The sequence below is a fragment of the Carica papaya genome, chromosome 3, assembly GCF_054855325.1.
Source record: "Carica papaya isolate Zhongbai chromosome 3, ASM5485532v1, whole genome shotgun sequence".
Lineage (NCBI taxonomy): Eukaryota > Viridiplantae > Streptophyta > Magnoliopsida > Brassicales > Caricaceae > Carica > Carica papaya.
This window is the reverse complement of record NC_142311.1, coordinates 26,772,387-26,795,044: the sequence shown is the minus strand read 5'-3', so window position 1 is coordinate 26,795,044 and position 22,658 is coordinate 26,772,387. Positions and strand designations below refer to the sequence as shown.

Here is a 22,658-nt window from a genome sequence, read left to right as displayed (position 1 = left end):
CGATTCAAGTGAGAATCCCTCACCCTATTCCCTGTTATGAAATTGAAGTTTAACAATCAATAATATAGTATTTTATTAAATTTAGAAAAATTTGGAGAATAATTACAGGTCATTAATGGAGTCAGAACTGGTTAATTATTTATTTGTCTTATTTAACTGATTACATGAATTTACAGCTTTAAATATATGATAATATATTGAAATGATTAAACGATTCAGTTGTATTTTCTTGATGTATATATCGCTTGTCTTGCGTGATTTATGTTTGATTTGTGAAATTTAAAATTAATATGCAAATGAAAAATTACTTGCTTATGTGAATTAATGAATAGTTGTCTTACTGGATATCCTGCGAGATGGTGGACGGACTGGGTACATAAGAAAGCTTATCGTGAACATTACCTCATACCAGATAGGGTATCGAGAGATGGTATTTTTAGTGCTCATACCGAACGAGGTATGGGAACTGCCCGATTCACCCTCATAACGGATGGAGTATCGATGGATGGTATTTTTGGTGTTCATACCAGATGAGGTATAGGGACTGCTGGTTAGTTGACAAGTTTAAATATTAGGTTCACGCGTAGTGAGACACTCCTATGGACCCCTAAGGATACTAGTGAGTAAAATAAAAAAGAAAAGTTATTGTTCTTACTTACTTGAATATGATATCATAATGTTATTTGAGTTATTGTCTCTATAGGTCAGTTTTGAAAATCTCGCAACGGTAAATATGCAATAAATGATTTTTCTTATGATAAATGAATTTACTTAAATTAAGAGCTCAATTGGTTATTTTTATGATTTTTACCAACCTTCGGTTCCTATATCGGTGAGTAGTGTGATATTCTTATTGGGTTAGTGTAGCTCACCTCCTCCCCTATTAACAATTTCAGATTAAAAAGATCAAGATCATGAGGGCTATGAGTAGGTGTCTCCCCGGATCCTATCAAAAGATAGTGGAGGTTAACCTCCCTACAATATTTATTTACTATTTTTATATGTTATTACATTTTTTGTTTTATGAATCGTTGTGAAAAAAAATTTCTATAACCCTATTGGGAATGCTAATTTATGTATAAGAAATGTAAATTCTAATGTTATTATACGTTTCCGTATTTAATTTATGATCTTGTTTTTCATTTAAGTTCTGGATATTTACATAACTATGATACTTCATTTTGAGGAATAGAAAAACAGTGCTTAGTAAAGATCCAATCCGAATTATTTTTATAAAATAGTGATTGATCCACATTATAAGGCCATAGCTCTTTTTGAGTGAAAAAGGAATATCATATATATTAATTAATACAGAAAAAGAATATATTAAATGGAAGAGTTATAATATTAGAACTATGATCAAAATTAATGTGTAAGTGTGTTGGTCTATGTATGATTAGGAATCTTTAGGTTATGTAGAAAATATTTTAAAGTTTAGGAAGTTAAGCATTAAATTAGTATAATTTTGTTATAGATCAGCAATTCCTATTTTAGCATAGTTTTAAATAATAAACATCTTTTTGTTCGGAATTTTATTTTTTATTATGGTGGTATGCTCGATATTTATTAAGGGGTACCTCTAACATAATATAAATTTCTTTATGATACTAGAGTTCATAGACTCTTCTTATTGATTTATTATGCCTATTTTTGTTGAGTTGTATACCAGTTTGGAGCTCAGGGTGTTTTCTTTATAAGGATTTCTTTTCTCATAAGATCCCCTTCTATATAATGAGAAATCCTAGTTATAAGATAGAGTTCTTCAATAATGAAAACTTTTCGCAAGTGACTTTGGCACAGAGGCACTTTTGCGAAACAATGTCTAAGAAATTACCATGTTCTTTCTCTCTTTTACTTCTACTTTAATCTGTATGTGCTGTGTGTATCTTTTTGTTATAACTTGATTTCATGCTTGTTTGGAATCCGCATGTTTGGTTTTATTTCTTTCCTCAAGAAGATCAAGTTGCAAGTTTCAATTTGAACCAAATGTCTCAAAGTTCAATTTCTTAATGCCTCATCATTTTAAACTCAGGTCCAAATTTTCACGAAGTTGGGGAGAATAATGCAGGACAAAAAGACACTAAAACAGAAGGATTATAGTATTAAGAAGAAAATAATCTTATAATAAGTACTTAATTATGAAGTTCTGTATACTGTTATGAACATTTAGCCTATTAGGAGATATTTTTGTGATTAAGTTATGTATTATTTAGATGTTTTCTTTAAGAAAACAAGGCAGCATGAGAAGGGGATTTTGACACCCTCAGCAGCTCTTTAGTTTTTCCTCTCCTAGATTACCCAGAACATAGCCAAAGAAGTAAGGGGAATAACCCTCTTAAGATTCTTGTTAACTTTGATGCCATTCCAAACCTAGATTCTGGCCCGATTGATCTGCCGATTGCCTGACCCAGCTTCAGCAGGCTTAAGAAAGACTCCCATAGGCATTGCAAAAGGAGGTGACTAGGAGACTTGACTCCTCATCTTTTGGCAAAGAAAGAATCTGGTAACCATAACCTTACTCTCTTCTTTAGTGTAAACTTCTCATAGAACTGACTTGCTTATGGGAGATACCCCCCAACTGCTGATAATGTTTATATTCTGACCATAATGGTCCGTAATAGTTTAGCAATAAAAAAAAAAAAATGTAGAGTGATTTCACCTTGAAATTGCTCTCTTTCATTCACTTCCACTGGATTGATCAAATTTGCTCAAGCCATGAACGGAATGCAGGAAGGTGTTCCAGGTGCTGACCATTGGTTCGTTGGAACTTCTATTTAAAAATTTATTACTTTACGTAAAGTTAGTGCAAATATTTGTCTATAAAGTAACCTGCTAGATAACAAGCTTCATTTCAGGATTCATACATGCTATACCTACACGACGCCATTCCCTGCAAAGAGTACAGAAACTGAAGAAGCACTTGGAGCATTGGGCATACTGCTCATCATCCTCTATGCAGGTTGTTTCACATCTCGGGCAGTAAGCAATATCAGAGATGGACTCTAATGTCTTTTGTCACATCAATGACTCCAAACATTCAAATTCTCCATCACCTAACAACAACTGTCTCAGCAAGCCAGGTGGTATCATACCTCCACTTTTTTCGCTTGGACATTGAAGTGTGCTTACAGTCCCTTCTGAGACATGTACATCAGAATATGTTTTCATATATTTACAGCAGAAGAAATGCTGACAAGGCAACCCGATGAATTCAGTATTTGTTTAAGATTTTTTAAAAAATAAATAAATAATCCAAAAATACCATAGTTCAAACTTGTTATTGAAGGGGGGGGGGGGGGGGGGGGAGGAGTCTTGTGAACTGTTCTCAGAGGAAATGATACAGAATTGTGATGTGAGGGTTAACAGTCGCTAGGGTCGAGCTGAACTCTATGCAGAACATGCTCGCTTTTACCTTAATTGTCGCCAATACAATGCAAAGGCGAGCAAAGATTGATGATAACCTCCGATGTGATCTCAAGTTAATCCTCTTGTTTGATACCTTGACAGGTAGGGAATAACAATCATATTCTTTGCTGGGCATGCCAAGTTCATTACTGTTATTTATGCAGAAAAATTGTTAGGCGTAGTTCTCAACATTATGGACCCAAGGGTTGCAAGCAGCAAACTACGGGATAAGAGGTGCTTCTTCTTATTCAACAAATCGTAAAATAGATATTGTATAAAGTTTGTTTTTATTCAATTATTTGATGGTAATAATAGTACCCTAAGGATTCAGAAAATATTGAATTTCTGCTTAAATAAAAAAATAAAAAAAAAAAAAAAAATTGTTGATAGAAATTCAAAATGACCCAATTTTCTTTTTGACTCAAATTGGCGAAGTATAAAAGTTTGTGAATTAAGTTTAAATTTTTGAATTTATGTAAATGAGTAGCTGCATTGGTCAGAAAGGGAAAGAGAGTTGCCAACTCCTTCAACCACAAAAGAGGATGCAACATTTTGAATCATGTCAAGGTCATTCATTTTCAACTCTTATATATATATATATATAAATAAAACAGAGTTAAATATAATTACGTGTATTAATTATATAATTAGAGTTGGGTTGGTGGCTTGGGCTTGAGTATTAAGTACTCTAAATTTGGGTTATTAAAGGAATCTTTCAATTAACCATTTATAAATCACATAATTAGAAGAGGAGGATGCTCATAATAATAATAATAAACAAACATATTTAATGCTTCAAATCATCATTATAATTCCAACTCCCTTCAACTGTCTCATCTCACCATCATTGCTTTTTTTTTTTTGTTCCCCCCACCCAACAATAAACCACTCTTAACTCAACTACTTTAATCTTAACTGAGACTACTCTTTTATAAGATTTAATCATATTGAACATTATGACTCTCTTTTTTTTTTTTAAAAAAAATAATAATAATAATAATAAAATTATTCAAGTATAATTTAACAGCATAAAATGTTATCTAAATATATAGATATATATTACTTAAAATGAAGGGTTTATGGGGTTTATATTTTAAAAAAAACAATTAGAACACTTCATGATTAAAATTTTAATACTGACATGTCAAATTTTACTTAATGCTAATATGTAATAAAATGAATAAATTTATAAAAAATTTAGATTCAGATTTATAAAATTTATTTTGGCAAATACTTGATTGAAGTTTTTCTTTCAAAATTTACATAAGGTAAAATAAAATAAAATACCAAAAGGGTTTTTCTTTCCATTATCATTAGGATTATATACTGTTAAACCTTAATTGATAGCAATTTAGATATTCAAAACTTTCAAAATTTTAATTTATTTAGAGCATACGAATTAAGTAAAAAACTGAAATGTTGATTCCCAAATTAGTAAATGAAAATTATTAAAATATTAAAATGCTTTAAACAATAAAATTTATTTTAAAGTGCGCCATATCTTAAAATATGTGAAATATGAAAAAAGCATACCCTCAAGACAGACACCAATTATTGGCATATACCCAGTTGAGCATGCTTGGTAATTGCAACAGAGCATACCAAAAAGGAAGTCATGTTTAGATGTAAGAAATGAATTAATGAGAGTAATTAAGTAAATCAAAGTATGATTAATGATATGTTGGAGTCTACTGTTTTGTGTCCCTCTCGTGTCATATCACCCACACTCCATTTGTAAGAAAGAGAGAGAGAGCGTGTGTGTTAATGCAGGTGGAGAATCAAATGCTTTGTGTAAAGACATCCCATTTGCTATTTCAGTGTTTCTTGTCATTTAGAGATGGAGAAAAAAGAGAAAAATTCCACAAAATGAATATCTTTACATACTAAAAAGGCCAAGCAAAAACACCTATATTGTCTCAAAGAAGAAGAATCTCTCTTTGGTTTTGCATTTTCCATCTTGGCTTCTCTCTCCCTTTCCCTCTCAACCTCAAAAGGTTTTTTTTTTTTTTTTTTTTTTTGTTTTCATCTCTTTCACTGTCACTGCTGCGAATGCTTCTACTTTCTCTGTAAACTTTCCCTCTTTCATTAGGCTTTTCACTCTATGCTACTACTGGTGGTTTGTTTTTTTGTGGGTCGTGGTTGTCGGTGGATTCTCACTTTAATCGTTCCTGTAAGGAACGATGAAAGATGGGTTTACTATGTTTTTTCATTTGTTTAGCTGTTTTAACCCATTTTTGCTTTCTAGATACACCATTTTGGCTTTGCTGGATTCTCCGGGTTACAATCTGCAGGTTTTTTTTTTTTTTTTGTCAGATTTACCTTATGGATGCTTTGAAATCTTTCAAAATACTTGATATCCTCATTTTTTTTTCCCTGTTTTGGGCTTTATGCTCCCGTAAGTAATTAGATGTACTTTCATTTCTGCTTCTCCTTTTCGTGGTATTTCTTTTGTTTTAAAATATTCTGCATATCTGTTGTTAGAGGGAAGATAAAGGGGCATACTGGTTGTATTTTAGCAAATTTTTCTTGTGTTTTCTAAACTTGTCGTGCCTAAACTTTTACAGTTGCCAATCCATTTCTTACTAGAAACAAAAGATTCTGTAATGGAACTTAAATTGTTGGATGCATGGTGTTGTTCTTTGTGGGATTTGGATTTCTGTAGATTGTTCGTACTTCGTTTGTTATATCTTCGTGATTTTTGGGGTTCTGATTCCTTTTTTTTTCTTGTTTCTCATGGTAAGTTTCTTTGAAGAAATCGTTGTTAACTGGTTGATCAAGATATCAGCATAGTCTCCTCCTATTTTTAGTAGAAGAGAAGTGTTTTCTGTCATTCCCAATGGTCTCAAGGTCATATTCTAACCTCTTAGATCTTGCTTCTGGCAATTTGCCAAGCCTTGGACGAGAGAAGAAGAGGCTCCCTCGAGTAGCTACTGTTGCTGGGGTTTTGTCTGAGCTAGATGATGATAACAGCAACAGTGTTGGTTCTGATGCTCCATCATCTATTGCTCAAGAACGGATGATCATTGTGGGAAACCAGCTTCCACTTAAAGCACACAGAAATTCAGATGGTGATGGAGAGTGGAGCTTTAGCTGGGATGAGGACTCCCTTCTGTTACAGCTCAAAGATGGTCTGGGGGAAGATGTTGAAGTAATCTATGTTGGTTGTCTTAAGGAAGAAATTGATCCTAGCGAGCATGATGATGTGGCACAAAGGTTGCTTGAAAATTTTAAATGTGTCCCAGCATTTCTTCCTCCTGATCTTTTTAGTAAATTTTATCATGGATTTTGTAAGCAGCATCTCTGGCCTTTATTTCACTACATGCTTCCTCTATCACCAGATCTTGGTGGCCGGTTTGATAGGTCACTTTGGCAAGCTTATGTTTCTGTGAACAAGATATTTGCAGACAAAGTCATGGAGGTGATTAGTCCTGATGATGATTTTGTATGGGTTCATGATTACCATTTGATGGTTTTGCCAACCTTTTTGAGAAAGAGATTTAACAGGGTGAAGCTGGGATTCTTCCTTCATAGTCCATTCCCGTCATCTGAAATTTATCGGACTCTCCCTGTTCGAGATGATCTTCTAAAAGCACTTCTCAATGCCGACCTTATTGGGTTTCATACTTTTGATTACGCCAGGCACTTCCTCTCCTGTTGTAGTAGAATGCTTGGAATTTCCTACCAATCTAAAAGAGGCTACATAGGTCTTGAGTATTATGGCCGCACTGTCAGCATTAAGATTCTTCCTGTTGGGATTCATATAGGTCAGCTTCAATCTGTGCTGAATCTTCCTGAGACTGAATCTAAGGTTGCTGAGTTACGAGATCAATTTGAAGGTCAAACTGTTTTGCTTGGGGTTGATGACATGGATATATTCAAAGGAATCAGCTTGAAACTTTTGGCCATGGAGCAACTGCTGATGCAACATCCTGATAAGAGGGGTGATGTTGTTTTGGTTCAAATTGCTAATCCTGCAAGAGGCCGAGGAAGAGATGTACAGGAAGTCCAAACTGAAACGTATGCCACTGTGAAGAGGATAAATGATGCATTTGGAAGGCCAGGATATAAGCCAGTTGTTTTGATTGACGACCCACTTCAGTTTTATGAGCGGATTGCTTATTATGTCATTGCTGAGTGTTGTCTTGTTACAGCAGTGAGGGATGGTATGAATCTTATTCCTTATGAATATATTATATGTAGGCAAGGAAATGAGAAGCTAGATGAAACCTTGGGCCTAAATCCATCTACCCCAAAGAAAAGCATGCTGGTTGTTTCTGAGTTTATTGGGTGCTCCCCGTCATTGAGTGGTGCAATTCGCGTAAATCCATGGAACATAGATGCTGTATCTGAAGCTATGGATTCTGCCTTACGAGTCTCTGAAGCAGAAAAACAGTTACGGCATGAGAAGCACTATCGGTATGTTAGTACACATGATGTTGCTTACTGGGCGCATAGTTTTCTGCAAGATCTTGAAAGGGCATGTAGGGATCATATGCGAAGAAGGTGCTGGGGAATTGGTTTTGGCTTAGGGTTTCGGGTAGTTGCCTTAGATCCTAATTTCAGGAAGCTTTCGGTTGAACACATTGTTTCAGCCTATAAGAGGACCAAGAACCGAGCCATCCTTTTGGATTATGATGGTATAGCAATGCAGCCAGGTGCAGTCAGTACAACAACTCTTAATATGGAAGCTGTTGAAATCTTGAACAGCTTGTGCAGAGATCCCAAGAATGTTGTCTTCCTCGTTAGTGGGAAAGACAGAGATAGCCTAGCTGAAGGGTTTTCTTGTTGTGAGAAGCTTGGAATTGCAGCAGAGCATGGCTATTTCGTCAGGTATGACACTTTCTCCTAGGATTCTCCTTGATATCCTTTTTGGCAGCTAACTTTGTAGCTGTGATTCAAAACTCTTGAGAATTATTGAAATAGTCAAGAGGTTGCATGTTGAGATTTATTAGAAAAGGACAAGAAAAGAGAGGGTTGAAAAGTTATAAAGCTCCAATAAATCATGAGAATTGAATCAGTGCCATATTTCATTCAGCTAGCATTATGTAATTTCTTGCTTTGCTTAGATCAGGTTCTGCACGAGTATTATGACGGTAATGTCTTTTATGTGCTAATAAAAATCCCAGGGTACTAGGCAAATAGTTTTTTGGTTTTTGAATCTGGAATTTTACTTGATGCCAAAAGTGCCTTTCTCATCTGACTTAAATTCTACCTCTTATGACTAATCTTTAATATTATGCGGTTAAATGCCACAGGATTGAGACATGATAACTTTCTTTTTTCTGGTGAGGAACTTAACCAAGCATTTTGATTTGAATCGTCTTGACTAAGGAAGTAAATCAATGCTGAATTTAAAGAATTATATGTGAGACCTAACATGCATTCAGGTCTAACATTAGATGTGGCAGTCAAAGTTTCAGAGAGCAAACCTTTGTTTTTTGTGTTCAAAATCTTCTGATTATCAGGTCTTCCTTTTTGCTAAAATCTTCAAAAGATTAGTTTGCATTTTGGATTCTTAAATTTGGATCAAGCCATCAATAACAACCACTAATTCTCTCCTGCATGGTTAAAACTGTAAAATATGAATTGGATCCTTAGTAAGGAAAACTCCTATTTTGCTATATTTCATGAAAAATCTGAAGTTGATTACTACATACAGGTTAGATGTGATAAAAATTGAAAAAGACTAGAGTTCCTAATTTAGGATCAACCCATAATATCCTGTCTACTCTGATTACATAAAACTAAAACTTGAAACCAGAACCAGATCCTTTTAAGAATAATTATCCTAAGGTATTACTAAGTTACCAATTTAATCGTTATTTCCATTTCAGGGCAAATCGTGATGCAGACTGGGAAACTTGCATTTCAGTGCCAGATTTTGGCTGGAAACAGGTTGCGGAGCCAGTTATGAAGTTATACACTGAAACAACTGATGGTTCTGCAATTGAGACTAAAGAGAGTGCTCTTGTTTGGAATTATCAATACGCAGATCCTGATTTTGGTTCCTGTCAGGCTAAAGAACTTTTAGATCACCTAGAAAGTGTTCTTGCAAATGAGCCTGTTTCTGTCAAGAGTGGCCAACACATAGTGGAAGTTAAACCTCAGGTTAGTGCCTATTGGTACTACAATTGTACTTTTATATTCTGCATGGAGGTGCTTGGGCCAAAAAATGTGGATATAATAGGATCCTTCTATTTTATTTCATTTTTCTTTAATCTCATATATATTAACAATTTATCATTCAAAGAATGTAAATACTGAAACCTGACTAGACAAGATAGTCTCACTTCCAAGCTAAATTTACTTTAGCGTTACCATGATTTTCTTAAACCTAATAATGGTAATAAAGTTGATTGTCCTAATGTATTTTTGGTCCTTACAAGCAAGTGGCTTTTGGATACAACGATGATGGCAAAAGGAATAGATAAACACATGATCTGATGTCCATAAACACAGTTAGGACTTAAGAATTAAGGAATGAAGTATAACCATTAACATGAGTCAGTACTTAGAACTATCTGCAGACTGTGAAGATTGAAGGTGAAATTGCTATAACTTGTTGTATTACGAAGAATCATGATGTTGATAATTACAATGTTTTGGTGTGCCATCTTGTTTTTTCTTTTAGCTAGTCCTTACTTTGAGAAGTACTAGTAACAGATATGATCCATTCTAATACTCATCATGATGGTTTTACATGATCCATGCATGATATAGCTTGATAATAATTAGGAAATTTTGAATTTTCCTATCACTTATTCAAAATAATGTTCTATAATTCTATAAAGAAAAAAAAGTACTACAATAGTTGTTAGGTTTGGTATTTGCTAATCTCTACCTCTTGCTCTTCTGCTATACCACTGAACAGGGTGTCAACAAGGGTCTGGTAGCAGAACATCTACTTGTAACAATGAAGCAGAAGGGAGTCCTTCCAGATTTTGTTCTGTGTATTGGGGATGATCGTTCAGATGAGGATATGTTCGAGGTGATAATGAGTGCAAGGAATGGTCCCTCACTCTCTCCAGTAGCTGAAGTATTTGCATGCACTGTTGGCCAGAAACCAAGCAAGGCCAAGTACTACTTGGAAGATACAACTGAGATTTTGAGAATGTTGCAGGGCCTTGCCAATGCTTCGGAGCAGGCTGCTAGAAATGCTTCACAAGTTTCTCAGAAAGAGGTCATCGACAGAGATTAATTTTTCCGAAATGTAGATTGGATTATCTTATGTAGAAGATCCCAATCTCTAGCTATTTGGCTCTCTGATTGGGTTCAGACACAGAAGTATTTGAGGTTTGGGTCTCTCTCTCTGTTATAGAAATAGAACATTTTGAAGTTCTGACTGCAACTGGATGATCCGCACCCATTGAGTTCACAGTATTTTAGAGATGGGTTTTAGTCTCCTTTCATCTGTAGTTTATATTGGATTGCAGACAAGAGTAAGTAAATACATAGAAGAAACTTTTGAGATGCTCTAGCATTTGAGTTTGTAAAGATTGGCATTGGGAATGAGACTGATCCTAGCAGGCTCTTCTCTGCTTGATATATCTGCAAATGATGATAATAAACTCTTACCCACATATATCTACTAATTATACTCTGTAGTTCGCTGGTTTAACATAAAAGTATTGATGTATAAATATGCATGGCGATTTAATTAAGGGGCAAACCTAGAAAGTTAGAAAGGATTGGGCAAAAAGTTCAAAAACCAATGTGTTCCTAGTTGTCAAATTATTACCAAAAACAATATAATTACGGATAATAATACATTGCGTATAACCTTAAATTTTTTTAGTGATAATAACAGAGATGTAAATGTTCTGAGTTTGCTTTCAAAAGTTATTAGATGTGTTCTTTCTTGACATTTAATTATCTAAAATCTTTCAAATGAATTTGTGGAACTAGTACCACTTAGCCAACAACTAAATCTCAACAGTCTTGGGTTTTTATTGCAGGAAAAAATAAAATAAAACTTTTAACCTGGATTCGTAAAGAAAATTAATTATCCTCAAGAGATTATTTCATGTAAATGTCGAGGATTTCTAGAATTCAAGCTAGAAAAATATATCAATGTCTATAAATATCCAAACGGCATGCATCAATATCACCATGAATTGAAATCAAAGTCTAATATATAAGCAATCAAATACTATCAGACACAAAATTCCTATAAGCTAAATAGAAACCAAAACAAAAATTATTTTTAGTTTGATTCCAAGAAACTCAACTAAAACTCAGTGATAGTAAGAATAAATCTTACTTGAGAAAATTTGATTTGTTTAAAATTAAAAAATTCAGAATGTTATAACAAAAAGATTCACTTCAACTATTAAAAGTAAGTAATATGTTTTTTGTGTCTTTATTTTTATTACATTATATTTAATCGTACTACACTGTTCTTCTAATGTAGATTATGAAAAAATAAATAAAAAGAATCGATTAAAGATGATTAAAGTGTTACCTAATCATTAAACACAGTTAGGATGTAAGAGTTGAGGAATGAAGTATAATCATAAACATGAGACAGCACTAGACGTTGGCAGGCTGTGAAGATTGAAGGGGAAATTGCAAAAAACTAGTCTTATTAGGAAGAATCATGATGTTGATAATTACAACGTTTTGATGTGCTATCTTGTGTTTCTTTCTAAAATATAAGTAATCAAAATAGAGTAATAACAATCATAAATTCGTATAAACTAGACATAAACAAAAACAAATATCATACTTGGTTTGATTCCAAGAACCTCAGGTCAGAAAATTAAATATCCAACTGTTAAGAGACTAAGAAGCTACTAAGATTATATTCAATTGAACTTTGAGCATTGTGCAAGTTACCTGTCGTCCTCTTTATGGTGACAACTTCACATCTCAGGCAATAAGCAACACCGGACACAAGCTCTAATGCTCTTTGTAGCATCAATTACTCCAACGTCCAAATTCTTCATCAATCAACAATTGTTTCTGTAAACCTGGTAGAATCGTACCTCTACATTTCGCACTTGGACATTGAAATTTGCTTAGAATCCTTTATGAGAACTGCACAAAATATGCTGACAACGCAACTTGATGAATTCAATAATTTAAGGTTTCCAAGAATTAAAAAAAAAATTATCCAAAAATATCATAGCAAGAACTACGATAGTAAGAAAGGGGTAAAATTTTGATGGAACAACAATGAATACAGATACCATTACTGCAAATTGCAAACTTCGCCAAAAAGCAACCTATAAAATGTCAAGAATATCTGATACTAATTACTCCTTTTTATGTGCGCTCTAGAACCATGCTTTAACACCCAGATTTTCCTCTTAAGCAGAAAAAAAGGGCAGAAGAGTTTTAAACAATATTTTTGAGATTAGTCTCTTTGAGAGGATCAAAAAGCCTATATCCCCATTATCTTGATCTCTATCCATGTCAAATCAAAGAAACTTCACTTTGGAAAGACTGAAATACCTGCATATTAACTAAAACAGATACAGCACTCATGCAAGCTTCTGAGGAAGTTCTCATGGCATTTCTCTTCATAATAACTCCTAATGAAGGCACGCGAACATTGCTACCTTGAATTATTTGAATTTCTTATAGAACTGATTCCATCACTACCTTGAATTTCTTGGACAAAAATTTCTTACTCCTAGTTGGCTAAGAAACAAGTACTAAGATCCTCAAGTAGAACCCAGAAAAAAAAAACCAAAATAATATAGAATTATAAACCAAAGTTGTGCTATTCAAACTGTCTTCCTGAAATTGGGATCTTGATCAAAAGTAGACTTTTTGCTTACAAATCTCACAAAGGAGATTATAAAAGAAGAATGACCTAGCAATCTCACAAACATGATTAAGAAAGTGCTAGAACTCGTTGGCGAGACAGAGCAAGTCCTATGAAGAGAGCATTGACAAACCATCACAAGACTACAGGATGCTGATCATATAACTGATAATACACTACACAAGCCACCAATCAATCAAGAATTATCAAAACAAAAGGTACCTCCGGCAACTGATCATCCAACTTCAGCTACTTCTCCATCAGCAAAGGCTCCCACAAGCCTAACCTGAACTCCTCCAGCCTTTCAAGAATGTTATCCTTACCATTCCCTGACAGGACCCCTCTCACTCATTTCCTAGCTGGTGTCAGTCTGTGCATCTGTTAGCCTCCTTTCATTCGTTTTGTCAGTACAATCAACATTTTTGACAAAACTCAAACTACCTACTTCATTTACCTCAGATTTTAATAACCTCAGGATTTTCTGCAATTAATTCATATATATTTACAGAAACAAAGTTATGAAAATATTTTGCTGTGATGAATGCACCAGTAAGAAGCATGAATAACAGAATTACTAAAAAGAAATACTAAAAAAGACAATTCATCATGAAGAAGGAAAAGTAATTGCTTCTTTTCCATTTCATTGATACCAAAAAATGCATATGTACAATCAATGACTCAATATGGCTTCCTTGTGCCACTTCCCCCTCTCCAGGACCAGAGAGAAAACAAAAATATTAAACAAAGAACTCTATTCACATCCCATATGGCTTCAAAAAGGGAGAACGCAGAGTTAAAACCTAATCCGATCAGGAAGATGAAGACCCGTTGATTCCCTGTGGCTGTGGGTCCTCTAGCCAATTCCAAACTGTGACGGTGCCGGCTCCATCGCCAGTGAAGAAGAGATTGTACGGACAGCTCTGAATAGAGTGCACATTCCTCTTGCTCAACAGCCTGCCCCTCTCCATGAAAGATGGCAACTCATATATGCGAACAGAGCTATCTTCGCAGGAGCAACAGATTACAGGTTTATTGTTGGCATCATTCATGCCGTGGAGAGCAAGAATACTGTGTCTTTCTTGATGAGTGTAGGCCTCTTGCAAGCCTTCTTCATGAATGGTTGCCCAAATCTTGATACTCTTGTCTCTTGAGGATGTAATCAAATACACACCCCAATACACAAGAGACGTGATACAATCAGAGTGTGCCTCCACGGTATTGATGCAGACAAAAGACTCTGTATCCCAAACCCTAACCGTACCATCCATGGAACCCGAATAAAGCTTTCCACCGCCGACTGTCAAACAGGTGACAGGCGTGGTGTGTCCCTTGAGAGTCCCAATCAAACGAAAGGGATTAGAGTTGGGAGGGGAGGGAAAGCCTCTCCACACCAAGATATCGCCGTTTTGTGCTCCGGCAAAGACCGTATCACTTCTTGCAGACGTAATCGCATACACTTGACCTACTGGTCCATCAAGCTCATAAACTTCATTGTCTTTCCTAGCTTGCAGGAGATTGGGAAGACCATAGAAAATCCAAGAACCCTCGCAGTGCATAGAACCAATTTGATTTTGAAGATTGAGTACACTTACGCACTTACCAGAATTACAATCCCAAATTCGAACAGTTCCGTCTCGGTAACCGGTCAAGAGTTTGTCGGAGTCGGTGGGGAGACAGATGCCGCAGATATCCCCTTTGTGTCCGTTCAATCGGCCGAGTAAAGATAAATGCCCGTCGGTGTTGAGAAAAGGCGGATGGTGATTACGGCAGCGATCTCCATAGACGCACCTACCAGAAAGCCAAAAACTGCAGACTTTCTTGGAAGGCGGTGGCTTATTCTTGATGACATTCTTGAATGGAGTTTCCACCGTTCGTCGCCAAACATTCGGAGCTGCCATAATCAACGTCTAATGAACTGTGAGTTTGACTCAATGCGACTGTAGTTGATGAAGAAGAAGTGCTTGGGAGATTTGCGGAGAAAAGAATGAAACAAGAGGAAGAGGGAAGGAATCCGTTAAGTGTCGGCCGGGGGTGGGGGGACCGTTGCTTCTCATTTATACTCACCGCGGCCTTTCGATTTTCCTAACTCGGAAATCGACTTCCGCTTTTTTCGGAACTCTAATTTGGAAATCTGCATTTTTTTTTTAAATTTTAATTTCCTTAGAGGTTATTTGTTTGGCTGCGTGAAATTATTTCCAAAAAATTTAAAATAATAAAATTCTTAAAAAATATTTTAAGTAATTAAACTATTTTGATGTAACATTCAAATTTTATTAATTATTAGATTAATTAATTTTCAAATTTACAAGTACTAAATTATGACAATTGAAAGAATGTGAACTTAATTATATTGACATACTAATTATTAAATTAATTAGTTGTAAAAATTAAAAACACTAAATTATGACAGTAGAAATGATTATTTACAATAAATTAATTTTCACTTAGTTACCAATTATTTCGAGTGTATTTAGATAATTTTTTTTCTTAATTATTTTGCATAATTTACTGTTAATGTTGTTCTAAAGGAAATGCTACTGATAATACCGAATCAAATTTTTTATCACTTTAACATTAATTGTCATTAAATATTTTTTCAGTTATCATGAATTTTTTTATTTAAATATAACATTAATTATGTTAAATTATTAATTATTAACTTAATCTATGAAGATAATTATTTTTATATGTGGCACATTAGTATATTGAGAAACACATTTTAATTTAATAAATTTTAGTTTAAATGTTTTCAATGAAATAATAATAAATTTTAGAAATATTTTAATTAATATTTTTTAAAAATAATCTAGAGATTCCAATGAAAAAAATTAGAAACACTAAATTATTGAGGTTGAAAGGATTTTAAGATTTAAATATAAAATTATCTATTTTGGATCGCATTTCATTTAGTTATAAATAATGTTAATTGTAACACTTGAACCCGAAAATTTAGTCCCAGAAAATTTAATATTAATGGTATAATAATTAAAATAATTTAATTTTTTATTTTTTTGTAATTTTTTTTTAAAAAAATTAGATTTTAGATGCATTTGAAAATATTTTTGAAAATCAGTGTCAAAATAGAAATAAAGGATGATCTATTTGAAAAAAAAAATCTAAAAAACTGGGATAAAAATAAAATTAATAAAAATTTGGCCATGTGGACCGTCACGTCAGCAGCGTGGCCAATATTTATGTGTTGCGTGGCAGACACGTGGACAAATGTCCACATGGGCGATCTCCGTGCCAGCAGATCCGACGGTTTAGATCATATCTCGCGCGCACGGAGAACACAGATTCGTTTCTTTTTCAAGTGCGAACGAACGATTGTATTTGATCAAATTCTACGACCTAGATTAATTTTTCAACTAAGAGCGATCCAACGGCTGAGGATGGGTCACGTCTTCTCGAACGGACGATCCAGATTTAATGAAGAGGAGTATTTAAACTCCTCTTCACAAGAAATCCTAACCCTAACCCCTAGAGAGGAGATCGAAGAAGAAGAAGAGGGGTGGCCGGCAAACAAACTAGTCGTCGAAAAAGGAGACTGGCCACTGTTGACGCTGCACTGGAGCCACCGCCGATACCGGAAAGGTAAATTTTTTCCCTTACACTCGGAATTGAATTTTGAACATCCCCACATCTATATCGGAGCTAAAAGGCCAAAGGGTGAACCAGACATTGCGAGCAAAGGTCAGTCGAGATGCCGCAGTCGTAACCCAAAAACTCCTCCAATGAGCCTCTTCTTGTTTTCCGTTTCCCTCTAGTTTTTGACCGTTGTGCTCCTCGTTTCATTCTATTGCAGGTTAGCCGAAGAGAAGCTCTAACCGCAAGATAGGAACGGTGGAGCCGCCGCATTGGAAAACCTTTTCGTTAGTAGGGTCTCAGATTTCCCTTTTTCCAGTCGATAGAGGCTCCCTAACCCTTTTTTTTGAAGGTTTCCATGAAAAACTGGCCAAAACCGGCTGAAAATGGCCAGGCCAAGAGGAATCACTATCGTACTAGAACCCTAAACCAACAGGAAAAAAAAAATAAAAAATGCTCATTTTGGCCTTTTTAGGGTATTTCAGGATACGTGACACGTGTTTCTGATTTCCGCAGAAAAAATTCAGGAAACCCGAGAATTGCTATGAGGGCACAGTGAAAAAGACGATATTTCGAATACTGATTCACTGTAAAAATATCTCACCATTTTCTCCCGTTATAGTAAATTAAAGTCTAATAACTAATAACATTGTATTTTATAAAAATTAGTAATCTCTAAATTAATTACAAGTCACCAATGGAGCCGAAACTAGTCAGTGTATAATTGTTCTAAATGTATTGTTTATTTTCTCCTATACTGTTTAAGTTGTTATTGTTTATTTATTTTAATTACTTTTTCATTCATTGATTGCTTGGTTGATTATTCTCACCTATCGACTGATTCAAAGCAAATGTCCTAATCACTTTTTTTTTTTTTTGTATTGTCTATTTGCATAACTTACTATTGATCTATAAATATGAAATGTTGGTATGTAATTGGTGATTGGTTGATATAGATATATGTATGAAAGGTTTATCGAGTACCTTGGGAAAGAGTGTAGTGCATAGAAAAAACCCTACTATGGGCATTATCTCAGTCGAACGAGGCTGAGAAGTCCATAGCAGAAGAGGTTGGGAGGTATAGTTCACCCTTATATCGGACGGAGTATTGAGACGGTGGTATATTGGTGCCCATTACCGGACGGGGCATAGAGACAGCCGGTTAAATAATAAATTTGATATTAGGTCCATGCATAAAGGGGATCCCTATAGACTCCAAGAGGTATTGGTAAGCGGGTAGGAAGGTAAGTTTACTGTTATTGTTTATTTAAATGTAAAATAAAATACTATCCTAGTTATTGTCTTCATATAGTGGTTTTGAAAACTCATAAGAATAAGTATAGAAATAACGATTTTTATGTTAAATAAATTTATTTGAAAAGAGATAATGACTCCATTAGTTGTTTACGAACTTTACCAATATTTAGTTTTTTGTATCAATGCTAAACATGATATTCTTACTAAACTAGTGTAGCTCATCCTTCTATTTAACCATTTTCAGATCAGAAATACTAAAATCCAGATCATGAACAATAAGAAAAAGATTGCGAATAAAGCTACCTCCTATATCCCATCAGAGTTGCTTAGTGGAGACTAACTCCATAGGATCTTTAGTTGTGTTTTATTTTATTTATTTATTTCGTTATTGAAAACTTCCTTAAAGGGACATTCCTGTAACCCTATTGAGTATTCTAATTCATTATGTAAGAAATGTAAACCCTAAACTCTTAATTACTTTCGCCTTACAATATATATTCATTTCTTTTAAGTTTTGGGCTTTTATAGTTGGTATCAGATCCGCATTTCTTAGAACCATTCCTTACACAAAGATTTGAATCATTCAAATATAACCCGACACTTAACCCTTTCTTGTGAAATGCTGGTAGAAAGATATGAGAAGAGGAAGACTCCCACTAAACAGAGCAACTCGGGGTGGGCCTCTTCGAGAGGATGTCGATTGACTATTCGAGATACTAGAGAGACTTATCTTTGCCCAGCAGGCCCAGGAAGAGAGGAGAGAGTTGTCTGACCCTCCACCACAAGCATAGTATGAGCCACCCCTACAACGAGAAGATTCAGTGCCACCCTGATACGTTCCTACTCCTCCGTATCATCTGGCACCGCCACAGTATAATTCGATGCCCCACCATATAACAGGTGTCGCCATAGGGCCACCCGCCCCTTCTCCAGCATAATCCAGTTCTTCTTCAACAGGACCCAATTCCGTCCGTGATAGACTCAGGCTACATTGAAAGGTACAAGAGACTTAACCTATCTACCTTTATAGGGACATCCACTTTCGAAGAGACTGAGTACTGGTTAGCAGAAATAGAGAAGGTCTTTGTAATTTTTGGATTGGTTCTTGAACAAAAGGTCATACTTGCTACCTACATACTCTTAGGTGAGGCAAATCGCTGGTGGCAGCTGAAGCAGGCTGCCCTGCCCATTCTGGTCACTTGGGAACAGTGTCTGAGTATGCCCGAAAATTCCTAGGGTTGAACCGATATTCTATTGAGAGCATGATGGATGAAGGCAGAAAGGTAAGAAAGTTTAAGTGTGGCCTACGCCTTGAGATCAAGCAACAATTTTATCTATTTGAGCTTAACACCTACTCAGTAGTTTTGGCTAAGGCACAACTAATAGAGAAGAACCTTTGCATCTTTCCTCCAGCAGTGGGCAATTTCAGGCCCCGTTCCACATCACAAACCAGTATTTACTGCATCGATTTAGCAAAACAAGAGATCTAGGCTCGCGACTAAAACTCCTCTTCAGGTCTTGGTAACAGGACGCAGTAGGATTTGCCAGCATTATGGTAAGGATCATGAGGACTAATTATGTTACTGCCTCAACAATAATGTCGCATATGTGGAAGTGCCTAGTACTACGCAAGAGAGTGCCCGTGGAATCAGAATAAAGACAGACTTCTAATTCAAGGCAAAGTCTAGACCCTCACCCAGAAGGATTCTAAAACTAACCCATACATAATACAGGATACATATACTATCTGTAATCACCTTGCAGATGTTTAAATTAATACTGGTGCTTCACATTTTTTTGTTTCGCATGTTTTTACAAAATATTTAAATGTATTACATGAAAATCTTGATTCTGTGCTGTTTGTGTCTACTCTTGAGAATGAGACACTACTAAATAATGTCATATACAAAGCTTGTATTGTAGAAATAATAGGTAGGAAATTTAGTGTAGACTTGATAGCACTAGACACGGGAGATTTTGATGTAGTTCTGGGGATGAATTGGTTAGCGGCATATCACGCCACCATAGATTATTTTCATAAGAAGTTTGTATTCAATCTTCCTAATGAAGTGTCTTTCACCAATTAATAAAAATTTTAGATATTATTCCCTCATGGTCACTACATTATTTATATGATGCTTTAACTCCATTGTTATTTCCTACATTAGACAAGTCTAAAAAAGAAATTTGTATTCAAGATATTCCTGTAGTTGGAGAATTTTTTGATGTATTTCTTGATGAACTACTAGGACTGCCGGTGGATAGAAAACTTGAATTTACCATAAATTTTTTAGTCTGACACCCAGCTCATTTCAGTTATCCCTTACTGTATGAGTCGTGTTGAGATGGAAAAACTGAAAAAATATATCATATCAGAGAATTACAGGATAGTGGGTTCATCCGACCAAGTATATCTTCTTGGGGTACTAGAGCAATGTTTGTAAGAAAAGGATATGGGTCCCTAAGATAATGTATTGACTACATGGGATTAAATAAAGTCACAATCAAGAACAAATATTCCTTACCCAATGTTGATGATCTTTTCGATTAGTTACAGGGTGCTCAAGTTTTTTTCAATATTGACTTACATTCGGGTTATCATTAGGTAAAAATTAGGGCAGAGGACATCTCCAAGATGGCCTTTAGAACCCGATACAGACATTATGAATTTTTGGTCATGTCATTTGGGTTAACCAATGCACCAGCCATTTTTATAGACTTGATGAACAGGGTTTTCAATCAGTTTTTGGATCAGTTTATCGTAATGTTTATTGATGACATCCTGATCTATATAAATAGCAGAAAGGAACACGTTTAGCACCTGACTTAGATTTTACAAGTTCTCAGGGAAAAGAAGCTATATGCAAAACTGAGCAAGTGTGAGTTTTGGCTTGAGTAGACTACCTTTCTAGGGCATATAATATCAAAGGATGGGGTGTCAGTGAATTTTGAAAAGGTTGAGACAATAATCGATGGGAGAAATTGACTTCCGTTAAGGAGATTTGTAGTTTTTTGGAGATGATAGGTTACTACTACAGATTTGTAGAAGGGTTTTCAAGCCTAGTCGCCCCCTTAATCCGGCTTATGATGAAGAATACTAAATTTGAGTAGAATGATGATTAAGAAAGAAGCTTTATAAAACTCAAGAAGTGATTAACTACCGCGCTAATTTTAACTCTGTCGAGTGAGACAGGTGATATGCAGTGTACAGTGATGTTTCTTACCTAGGGTTAGGTTGTATTCTGATGCAGCACAAAAATGTCATAATCTATGGGTCTAAACAATTGAAAATTCATAAAAAGAATTACCCCACCCATAGCTTAAAACTTGTCGCTATTATCCACACCTTGAAGATCTTGTGCCACTAATTGTATGAAGAGACTTTTGAGATTTATATAAATCATAAGATCTTGAAGCATATATTCACCTAAAAGAATCTCAACATGCATTAGAGGCATTGAATAGAGCTCTTCAAATACTACGATTGTAAGATCTTGTATCATCCAGTCAATGACAATGTGGTAGTCGATGCGCTCAGTAAGAAAAGTGCAGGTATGTTGGCTAACATAATAGTTTCTGAATGTAGGGTAATAAAAGTTACACAACATATACAACTTCAAGATTTGAAAAGGGTCACATGTTTGACCTATTTAGCTGTTCAACTCGAATTAATTCAGAGAATAAAGGAAGCCTAACTAACTGATTCTACTTTAGCAGTTCTCATAAAGGATATAGAATAAGGTGTAAATCTAAAATTCTGAGTCTCTACAGATGAATTGCTCAGGTTCCAAGACAGGGTGTGTGTTTTAAATGACGATGAACTAGAAAGGGATATCATGATAGAGACTCATAGTTTAAAGTTCACTATACATCCTGAAAGTACTAAGATGTATCAAATCATGCGACCCCGATTCTAGCGGAGTGGAATGAAAAGAAAAATTAATGATTTCGTCTCTAAATGTCTTATATGTCAGCAAGTTAAGGTAGAGCATCAATGCCCAAGCGAACTACTTCAGCCATTACCAATACCGGAGTGAAAATAGGAACATATCACTATAGATTTTGTAACAGGGTTGCCTAAGGCATGCTTGGAATATGATATAATCTGGGTAATTATCGACCGACTCAATAAGTTGTCTCATTTTTTGGCCATCAGAACGACTGACCCCTTATACAAAGTAGCAAGAATTAATATCCGGGAGATAATCAGGCTACATAGAGTTTCGGTGACAGTGATATCAGACAGAGACCCTAGATTTACCTCTCGATTTTGGTTAAGTTTTCAGCAAGTAATGAGAATGAAACTGTCCCTTACCACAACATTCTACAACCTCAAATAGATGGACAATCATAACGAACCATTCGCACTCTAAAAGATATGCTCAGGGTATGTGTTCTAGACTTCGGAGGGCATTAAGACGATCAGCTACCCCTGATAGAGTTCGTCTACAATAACAATTATCAAACAAGCATCGGTATGACTCCGTATGAGGCATTGTATGACTGACCCTATAGGTCGTCGATTTGTTAGGAAAAGGTGAGGATAGAAAATTAATTAGCTCAGACATTGTAAATGAGACCACAGCGAATATAGTTAAAATCAGAAAGAACATCTAGACAGCCTAGAGTAGACAGAAGAGTT

General features: G+C 35.2%; 1 protein-coding gene and 1 pseudogene across 2 annotated transcripts; one reads left to right on the top strand and one right to left on the bottom strand.

Annotated features, from left to right (window-relative positions):
- The first annotated feature begins 5,142 nt into the window (after nt 1-5,142).
- On the top strand, nt 5,143-10,983 carry TPS5 (trehalose phosphatase/synthase 5). 2 transcript variants are annotated; one of them, XM_088216372.1, is made up of 4 exons: nt 5,143-5,399; nt 6,147-8,235; nt 9,240-9,513; nt 10,277-10,983. In XM_088216372.1, exons 2-4 carry the CDS (start codon nt 6,242-6,244, stop codon nt 10,601-10,603), a joined length of 2,595 nt encoding a protein of 864 aa, XP_088072498.1. In that variant the 5' UTR covers nt 5,143-5,399; nt 6,147-6,241; the 3' UTR covers nt 10,604-10,983. The 2 variants fall into 2 exon arrangements, with proteins under 2 accessions (XP_088072498.1, XP_088072499.1); XM_088216373.1 differs by lacking the exon at nt 5,143-5,399 and adding an exon at nt 5,515-5,696.
- Nucleotides 10,984-13,983: 3,000 nt separating this feature from the next.
- On the bottom strand, nt 13,984-15,072 carry LOC110811394 (zinc finger CCCH domain-containing protein 48 pseudogene; annotated as a pseudogene).
- Between the last annotated feature and the right edge of the window lie 7,586 nt (nt 15,073-22,658).